Source organism: Lactuca virosa, chromosome 2, assembly GCF_052849685.1.
Source record: "Lactuca virosa cultivar CGN04683 chromosome 2, Lactuca_virosa_CGN04683_v6, whole genome shotgun sequence".
NCBI lineage: Eukaryota > Viridiplantae > Streptophyta > Magnoliopsida > Asterales > Asteraceae > Lactuca > Lactuca virosa.
Window position 1 is genome coordinate 118,265,573 of NC_136427.1, and position 9,234 is coordinate 118,274,806.

The 9,234-nt window shown below is 32.8% G+C and overlaps 2 protein-coding genes and 1 long non-coding RNA gene across 13 annotated transcripts; 1 reads left to right on the forward strand and 2 right to left on the reverse strand.

Moving 5' to 3' along the window:
• Nucleotides 1-373: 373 nt before the first annotated feature.
• On the reverse strand, nt 374-1,292 carry LOC145159398 (uncharacterized). 2 transcript variants are annotated; one of them, XR_013737680.1, is made up of 3 exons: nt 979-1,292; nt 823-903; nt 374-699 (listed from the first exon to the last, which is right to left on the reverse strand). It is a non-coding gene; the product is annotated as an uncharacterized LOC145159398 (long non-coding RNA). The 2 variants fall into 2 exon arrangements; XR_013737679.1 differs by having other exon boundaries at nt 374-903.
• Nucleotides 1,293-1,573: 281 nt separating this feature from the next.
• LOC145159400 (GCN5-related N-acetyltransferase 6, chloroplastic-like) lies at nt 1,574-4,412 on the forward strand. Of its 2 annotated transcripts, none has more exons than XM_079078376.1 (9): nt 1,574-1,949; nt 2,331-2,553; nt 2,639-2,691; nt 2,787-2,829; nt 3,044-3,115; nt 3,245-3,394; nt 3,724-3,880; nt 3,981-4,057; nt 4,168-4,412. In XM_079078376.1, the coding sequence occupies exons 1-9, from the start codon at nt 1,822-1,824 to the stop codon at nt 4,225-4,227; spliced, it is 963 nt and encodes a 320-aa protein (XP_078934502.1). In that variant the 5' UTR covers nt 1,574-1,821; the 3' UTR covers nt 4,228-4,412. The 2 variants fall into 2 exon arrangements, with proteins under 2 accessions (XP_078934502.1, XP_078934503.1); XM_079078377.1 differs by having other exon boundaries at nt 1,577-1,949; nt 3,245-3,349.
• A 541-nt stretch (nt 4,413-4,953) lies between these two features.
• LOC145159399 (CBL-interacting protein kinase 32-like) lies at nt 4,954-8,917 on the reverse strand. 9 transcript variants are annotated; one of them, XM_079078373.1, is made up of 17 exons: nt 8,699-8,917; nt 8,522-8,610; nt 8,307-8,360; nt 8,045-8,225; nt 7,873-7,935; nt 7,715-7,786; nt 7,463-7,570; nt 7,262-7,342; nt 7,109-7,162; nt 6,901-7,026; nt 6,684-6,773; nt 6,454-6,576; nt 6,241-6,351; nt 6,028-6,141; nt 5,800-5,856; nt 5,647-5,721; nt 4,954-5,262 (listed from the first exon to the last, which is right to left on the reverse strand). In XM_079078373.1, the coding sequence occupies exons 4-17, from the start codon at nt 8,213-8,215 to the stop codon at nt 5,188-5,190; spliced, it is 1,320 nt and encodes a 439-aa protein (XP_078934499.1). In that variant the 5' UTR covers nt 8,216-8,225; nt 8,307-8,360; nt 8,522-8,610; nt 8,699-8,917; the 3' UTR covers nt 4,954-5,187. The 9 variants fall into 9 exon arrangements, with proteins under 9 accessions (XP_078934499.1, XP_078934496.1, XP_078934495.1 ...); XM_079078370.1 differs by having other exon boundaries at nt 8,045-8,232; nt 8,522-8,600; nt 8,699-8,916; XM_079078369.1 differs by having other exon boundaries at nt 8,045-8,232; nt 8,699-8,916.
• Nucleotides 8,918-9,234: the final 317 nt, after the last annotated feature.

Below are 9,234 nucleotides of genomic sequence, written 5' to 3' on the forward strand. Positions count from 1 at the left end.
TTTGGGTGATTGTATGGTACATATTATTCCATTGTAATATCATATACCATCAGATCATAGCCATTCATTCTTTTAATCCATTTGTCTATAATTGTCCTTACGACCACACAATAGATGTCATCCACATTATAACCTAGCGATATATATATATATATATATATATATATATATATATATATATATATATATATATATATCTTATTTTATATAAAACTATCTTTTATATTATCTAGCTTATTTTATATAAAACTACATTCTATATAAACTGAACTAGTTTATTAAGATATAAATATAACTTATAAATAATCATACTTTATGATATATTTCATAAGTTGTTATTTCTCCAATAAATATAATTTCTACAAATAATAAATTATCAATTAGTAAAATATTATTTCCATGAAATAATAATTTTCCAATTAAATACAAGTGTTGATATATTAATTAATAATCAAATTATACTAATAAATAATCAATTGACGGTAACTTGCTATATGGTGGGACCCTATATATCATATATTATTAGCAATATCATTCTATGACTATTAGACATACAAGATCTTTCAACGCTTCATCACAATCACAATCTCAGGTGAAAGATAAACATTGTCGGTTACCCCTCCAACCACCATTGAACCCGTCCCACCCCTTTCCTCCCCAAAGCTTTGGCGACACCCCAAAATTTCATGAACCCAAAATCTGAAATCAAACGTAAATAAACCCTAAACCTTTAAATCAAAGCTAACTAAACCCTAAGCCTACAATCGAAATCCAAGAGTCATAGGAAAAGAAAGAAGATTCAGATTGATGCTACTTCGTAACCTGCAGGTCTGACGGATTTCTGTAATGCTATAGCGAATAGAACTACATCTAATCCCGTTGTTGAGATTGAGTGTGAGATCACTACATAATATCATATAAACTCGATTATGATTTATGTAATTGTAATTTAGGGGAATAATATCAGTGTGAGATCACCTGGTTTAAAATCCAATCGACGATGCCTGCAAAGTGCGAACTCGACTATACGAAGATATCGATTGCCAACTGGAATCTTTTGAGAGATACAAAGACGAGACGATGAGGTTGGTTGGAGATGAAAATTAAATGGATGGCGACCGAGACAAAATCAACGGCGATAGAGATAAATACCTAGGAGACTAAATGGACGACAAATGAGAGCAAAATCGATGGAGACCAAAGGGGCATGTAGAAGTCGACGTCGCTGGTGGTGGTTAGGTTTTCCAACATAAATGGAGGTGTTTAGAGTTATAGACACAATGGAGAGAAGAAAGAATGGGTTATTTGGCATTTATCTTCACGTTCCAATTTCAAAGAGTAGGACTAAAAGGTGGGCCATTATTTTTCTTTTTAAAATTATAAATAATCAATAATAACATTAAATTAAGTTAATTGAAAAGTAAAAAGACATAATACTCATTTTAGTTTTGGCATTAACTAAATTCGCAATAAAATTGTGAAGGATGAAGCATGCAAACAAATTAATTTTTAAAAATAGAAAGCCTTCTCTAGAAAATAGAAAGTTTTTTTATTGTTTAATTTACCCATATTTTTTATTTAGAAATTAGAAAGCTTTGCGCTTTTGTTATTGTATAATCCATCCTCGCTTTCAAACCCTCCCTCTTTCGTGATCACGGTAGTTGCCGCTTCGATTCTTTCAGTTACTGGTTGATTTTTCTGTTATAAATCGAGTCGGTTGTTCCCAAACCAATTACTAGTTCTTCCGTGATCTTAGAGCATGTATCGGCGTGACTTCTCGTTCTTACAGTTGATTAAACTAGAAATTTTCTGTAATCGTTCATGATTGGAATGAAAATGGAGCTATTACATGGGAGCTTGATCTCTCAGTTCAAAGCTCGACAACCAATTTTGATCTTCTCCAAGCGCACTAAGAAACAAGATTCTCTTATTGTCGTAAACCTGTTTAGGTATTTGTGCTTCCATTTTCGATCTTAATTTGGGATGAATTTTTCTTTGCATATTCATTTCTTTTCTTGACTCTTTGATTTCGCCTCATTTCAAAATATTAATCGACTGATATCAGTTTAATCACAGAAAGTCGATTTATCCTTACATAAACAGTGTTGTTTCGTAATGCAACATCATTTTCCAATGATTTTTAAGATCCGGAATAACTGAAATTGATCAAATGAAGTATATAGCTATAAATGTTATTCGTGCTCTCTATCAAATCGATTTTCGAAAGTAATACAAAGAGAACCCTGTTCATTTTTTGGTGTCTAAATCCATGATTTACCAAGATTCTTTTTGTTTATAACCTATATCTGATCCATCGTTTTGTCTTTCAGGGAGAATTTCCCAATTTCATACACCCGTTGTAGAACCCTTGAGAGCCATTGGGATAATACTCAAAGCATTAGACACCCAGCTGTTTCCAGTAATGATGACTCAAAGGTTCCTGAGTTGATTTTCACCCGACTTCAACTCAGTGATGAGGAATATCTAGGCATGCAAAGGCGTAGCTTTGGTCATTACATTGCTCGTGAAGCAGTATTGAATGAAGAATATTGGGTTTGTTTCCCTTTTCTTATAGTCATTACATTACATGCTCTCTTTATTTGAGTTAATTTTCTGAAACTGCTTTTTCACATATCAGATAGCAGCATGGCTGCGTGCAGAAGCTCAATGGGAAGCCTCATCCAACAAGAAGTCAGTGATTTCTTGGAAAATTAGCATTTTATCTTTTTTCTTTTCCTACCTTTCTAAATGCTTAGGTGATAGATCTTGATATGTCCAATTTGCAGCTTCAGGCACGCTCAAAATTTTAAAATGAAGTATTCTGATCAGGTAACAACCTCAGACAATGATTCTTTGATAGCATTGCAAGTAATGATTGATTATGAAGAATACAAAGTGCATAAGTTACATGATCAAAGCTCACCAATTGAGTTAATTCAAGTCCGAATGCCATATCCTACTTAATAAATTATTTGGTCTTTAAAGTTACATATGAGATGCTTCTTTTGTTTAAATCATTAATGGTTTCTTTCTCTTTGTGCAGGAGTACAAAGCTTTGAAGAAAAGATGTTCTGGACAGGATGGGAACTTGTTGCAGTGCTTCTGTCTTGTTGCTGTAAGTCTTGTTGAAGAAAATCTATACACATTACATTTTTATGTTGTAGACTGATTTGAGTATAAATCAACCTGTTATATACATATATGATATATCTAGTACAAGTCATGTAGACTTTTGACATTTCAGGTTAAAAAGGAAGTGAAAAATGTGAAAAGAACTGTATTGAACAGTATTGTTGGAACTATGGACTTGAGCATCCGACAATATTTGCAAGGAGAGACATATCCTGGGGTATATTTATCCATCCATCTTATAGTAAATTACATTATTGTCCCTGTACGTACTTTCACTTTCATTAATTTGTTTATTATAGCCTTCTACTTTCATTTCTTCCAGTTACATGCTTACAACATTTTACTTGAAAAAATCTACCAAATTATAGCAAGTAAAAAGTGATTTTTACTGTTATTATTGGGTGATTTTTTTTTTTAAAGTATAGTGTCCTAATAAGAAAAAAGTTGAAAGTACAATGCTATAGTTTTAGATTTTTGAAAATACAATGGCCAATAAGAAATAAAGTGAATGAAAGTTCATTACATGATAACTAAAGCATTAGTAAAAATAAATATGAGAAAATGATGATGTGATAATTTGTTTGATAATAGGAGGTAAAGAAGCAATCGGGTGTGTTGGCATGTAAACAAGCTGATGATGCACACAAGTATGCCTACATCTCAAATGTTGTTGTGGCATTATACGCCAGGCGTCGTGGAATTGCATTAAACATGTTACACCTTGCCATTCATATGGCAACATCTCTAGGTCACCTTTTTTTTTTTTTTTTTTTTTTTTTTTTAAATAAAATTCCTACATCATCTTTTATTTTATTTTGTTAACTGCCCTTTAATCAATTTCATTATAGGTATGAAGAAACTATTCGTTCATGTAACCACAGGCAACAAACCTGCCCAAGAACTCTACAAAAAAGCGGGCTTCAAGGTTTGTACTTTTTACTCATGTGGTAATGTAACAAATATGTATTTGAAAATTTTGATGTTACAAGGTTTGGATTTATTATTGTCCGACTGAAGTTGGAATATGTTTTGCAGTTTGCCACAAATGATGCATCAAATGAGGGGCAGCTACTAATGTGGATGGAACTGAATTGACTTTTGGGAGTTACTCACATTCTTTACTTGTATATAGCTAGGAGTTGGATTTGTTCTACATTGTAGATTCACTTGTGAATGATGTGACTATACCATACATACATACATACACACATGTAAATAGTTTCTCTTCTTGGTGTTACAATAAGCATTTGAGATGTCATAAATCTTTCCTTGATTTTTTCCATCTCCCTCTCGAAATAGAGAATAGAAAAATCCACCAAAAGAAGGAAGATGTTGATAATTGAACTACGAAATACTTGCCTTGTTACTTTTTTGACTTCATAAATACAGTTAAGTCTTGATAGGTTAGTTTATGTGGGTAGCAAGAAGGATTGTATCTTCACTGAAGAAGGGTAACATTGTCTTTTACTCATATTCAAACATTTATATTTAGATGGTGCATTCGGTCTAAAAAGAAACAATAATTTAATCTGATAAGCTATATGTGAATGTTTTCTGACTTAAGGTAGAAAGAAACTTGATGGAGAAAATTAGAAAAGTTGGGGTCTTTTGTTCTTCCTTTCTATTTCTCTAACATTTCAATCATTTTCTCAAATATTTAATAAACATCATTTATAAAACTAACACCAACACTAACACTTTATCCACATAACATTTAATGGAATAAAAACATCACTCCCCACACACTTGTGCATGAATCCTTACCAACAGAAGGAAGAAGTAAACATGACAATGCTCAATGTAGTACAATTTATGTTCATGTGTCCTAAAAAAAATAAAATTCAACTCTGGAATAATGAGATACTCTGAAGGAGTAATGTTGATTTTCAACTTCTTAAGGGGAAAAAAATAATTAAAAATAGAGATTTTACAACTTGTGTTTTCAACTGTTTATCAAACAAACAATTGGCAACATGTCTATCTACACGCAAAACTTGTGCAATAATACAAGCTAATGACACAACATAACATGGGAGAATAAAATGCCCAAATTTTTTACTTGGGTTCTTGCATATCCTCTTCTGTTTTCCAAACAACATCATCCAGGCTACTTGAAAGTCTTTTGTAAAACTGCAACAAAAATAAACAAAACATGAGCAAAAGATTCTTTTCCTTGAACACACTATATACCTTTTTTTTTTTTTTTTTTACTTGATCAGCTTTTATGAGTTAAACACTTAACCTGGACAACTATACATGACTGTTTTCTTTTTTACTTAATCCAGACATAATGACTTATTGGGTTAAGCCAAAAAAAAAAGCCTGGCTTAATGTAGTAAGACACTAACCCTTTTACCAATTTGCCTTTCTTTTTTCCTCCAAACAGGATTCCACTCAAGTTAAAATTGTTGAATATTGCCAAAATTAATGAATAATGTGAAATTCTTTTTAGAATGTATGGATAAAATGGTCATTCAGATAGATGGTGTATTCAGTGTAGAAAAGAAAGCATACCTTATGAAATTCCAAAGTGTCTCCTTTGGCTTTTCGTACCTCAACCATGTGAAGTGATGGTGCTACTTGAAATACCTAGTAAAAAAATTAACAAATATTTTGTCAAAATCATTCATAATTACTTGATTACGCATATCATGACAATCATGATACCTCTGTAGCAACATTAAGGTTTCCCTTTCTCCCAGCTTTGATGTTTTCAAGCCTTAACTGAGGTAAGAACAAAAAAAAAAAAAGAGAGAATGGTTACTCTTACTTACTCATCTGCAAACCTAGCTTTCAGGATTAAGAAGTGTGATTTGATAAATTATGTTGAGAGTGAATTTGTAAAAGGACATATATAGCTTAATTAGATTCAAAAAGAAACTTGCTTCTTTTGACCTTATAGTTTTTCTTGTGCACATCAAAACCAAGAGGTCTTGCAGCTTCTTCTATTTTACTAATTATCTCATTTGCAGGGCATCTTGATGTGAATCTCGTCTCCCTTTTGAATCCCTGCCCAAAAAACAACCCTAGTAAGTTCAGTGATACAATAAAAGATATATTCAGAAATATATAAATAATTTAAAAGCCTACAAAAAATCAAGTATTAACCTGATCCGTGTCAAAAAGGTTCCCGAGGTTGAGCCCTTTAGACATAGAAATCAACTCAAAAGCATTCATGGCAGCTGGAGGTTCTTCTTTCTTTTCTGTTACATGATACTCCTGTTGTAAAACAAAAACAAAAACAAAATATATATCAACTCCCACACAAACAAACTCAATTAATGTGATAACCACATGTTCAAATAAAGTTGATAAACCGACTTCAGAATCTTGAAAAGCAGCTTCCACATCATCAAAGTTTGTCTCTTCTTTCTCTATGAATTCAGGTTGTTTATAACCTTTTTTAAACCACTCATCATTTAAAACCTCAGGCACTGTTATTCGCTGTCAAAGAAAATAAAAGTATGATACTAATAAAATGCTCCAACAGATTTGTTATTTTACATTTTATTTAAATATGAAAATTAGTACAGATAAATACAAACTCATACAGTCATGGGGTTGGGATCCAATATGCGAGTGATCAACTTTATGGCACTAAAGGAGACCCATGGAGGACAAGTGAACTCTGCAGCCCCAATCTAAAAAACACACACACACACACAAACTAACTAATTACAATATCATCACAGAAAGGAAATCAACCAAAGCATACAACACAATATAAATATAAATATAAATATATAAATATGAATATATAATGCTCACTTTTTTATATAGGTTCATAAGATTAGAATCATCAAATGGCAAGTAACCTGCAAGCAACACAAAGAGTATGACTCCACACGACCATAAATCTGCAGTCGCCCCATCATACCCTCTATCATTCAAGACCTAAAAATAAAGGATAATATATCAGTAATGCACAACCTTAAGGGAAAGAAACAGGGTGTAAATTGTAAATTGTAATTAACACCTCAGGTGCCACATAATTTGGAGTTCCACATGTTGTGTGAAGTAAACCATCATCCTGTAAAATAAACCTTAAAATTTTAGGACAAACCTTACATGGATTATAAATTCAAATGCTTCCTATGAACAATTACAAGTTTTAATCTCTCATATTTACCCGAACTTGTCGAGAAAGGGCACTCAATCCAAAATCCGAAACTTTCAGGTTTCCGGAAGCATCTAGAAGCAAATTTTCAGGCTGCAGGAAAATCAATGTTAGAAAGAATGAGAATATAAATACAAAAGGTTATCAATATGCACTAGTAACACTATAAGGTGAAATGGAATTTTATAAAAGATGCAACTAAACTTTCACTACCTTTAGATCTCTATGATAAACACCCCTACTATGGCAATAGTCAACAGCATTGATTAGCTGTTGAAAATATTTTCTGGCTTCATCTTCATGCATCCTTCCATGGTTCACCTTCATAATTAAACTTTAACAATAAGCTATATTCTTTCTACCCCCATACATTTGGGGGACTATTTTCATGCAGTTTGAACATAAAAAATGTCAAATAATCTGGAAAAACAAAAAAAGATACGTTTATAAAGATTAGTGAATTACAATTTTATCGAAAAGCTCTCCTCCTGTGACAAACTCCAATACGATAAATATCTTGGTCTTGCTCCCCATAACCTGAAGGAACAAAAAACTGTTAAGCCTTAATCTGAGTGTGTGTGTGTGTGAGAGAGAGAGAGAGAGAGAGAGAGAGAGAGAGAGACCTCGTATAAGCGGACGACATTTGGATGCTTTATCAACTTCATAGTAGCTATTTCCATTTTTATCTGCATCACCAAGATGATACATAAGAAAGGAAGTAAAAGAATCAAATTTGATTTATACGTATTAATATTTTTGACTTAAAAATAGAAAATGTTAGGGAAATGAAGTAACCTGTTCAGCCATTTTGTGCTTAACAACTTTTTCTTTGTCAAGGATCTTGATAGCTACAGGGTCCCCAGTCTCAGAATTCCTAGCAAACTTCACTTTTGCAAAAGTTCCCTCGCCAATTGTTCTTCCCACTTCATATTTACCCACTCTACGCTTGATTTTGGGAGGATTCATTCTTTCTTATCTGAAAACTAAACATTATTCTTGTATCAGGATTTCATATAATACTCAGACATGCAAGAAACTAGTAAATCACTTATAAAACCTGCTATAAACCATGCCAAGTCACATTGATGATTTGTACCCAATATTCTCTATCCTTCAATATTGCAGAAGTTCAATTTTTTAAACAAAAGTTGGCGTTATTTAAGAGTTAAAACGCAATTCGTGATTAATTAAAAGAAGGGCTAAATGCAAGAAATATATATATCATAAATCCCTCTGTTATTAGTTCATAGTTTCATGTCAGAAACCAGTCACCTCGACTTTTAATTTGAACCAAAACTAATGAAATTGAGTAGATCCAGTGCCCCAGCTTATGCGAGTAAAGAACAGTTACCTAAAAGCAACTAAATTAAAACCCCAGTTCATATGGTAAGCAAACAACAAATACATATGTAATCAAACTGAAAGAGGGAGAAATGGATCAGAGTATACCCTGGATTCAGTGGAATTGAGATGGAGCAGAGCAGTAGAAAAAAGTATGAATGATGGTAGACAAGTAATGAAGGTTGGGAAGTATGATTTGTTAGGTAAGAAGATAATCGAAGATGCAGCGTTTGATGTCGTTGTTTATCTCTAAAAGGAAAATGATGAAGAATTGGTGAAGCAAATCGAGCATATTTGTGGAGGGATCCATGTGGGTCATGATCTTCAGAGACAAGAGTCACCATGCCGTCCAACACCATCCACATATGCGCTGACACCCGCCACATCGGGTCCCATGTGTGGTTGTATGTATGTGGATCTGTTTCAGCTTTAAATAATACATTTGATTATTAGATATACATCATAAATCTCTCTCTCTCTCTCTCTCTCTCTCTCTCTCTCTCTCTCTCTCTCTCTCTCTCTCTCTCTCTCTCTCTCTCTCTCTCTCTCTCTCTCTCTCAAAATATACATAGAATATTCCTTCGCTCAAAGTTCGCTTAGGTGAATAAAATATCTATAAGATGGGCTATCATCTCCTTAACACG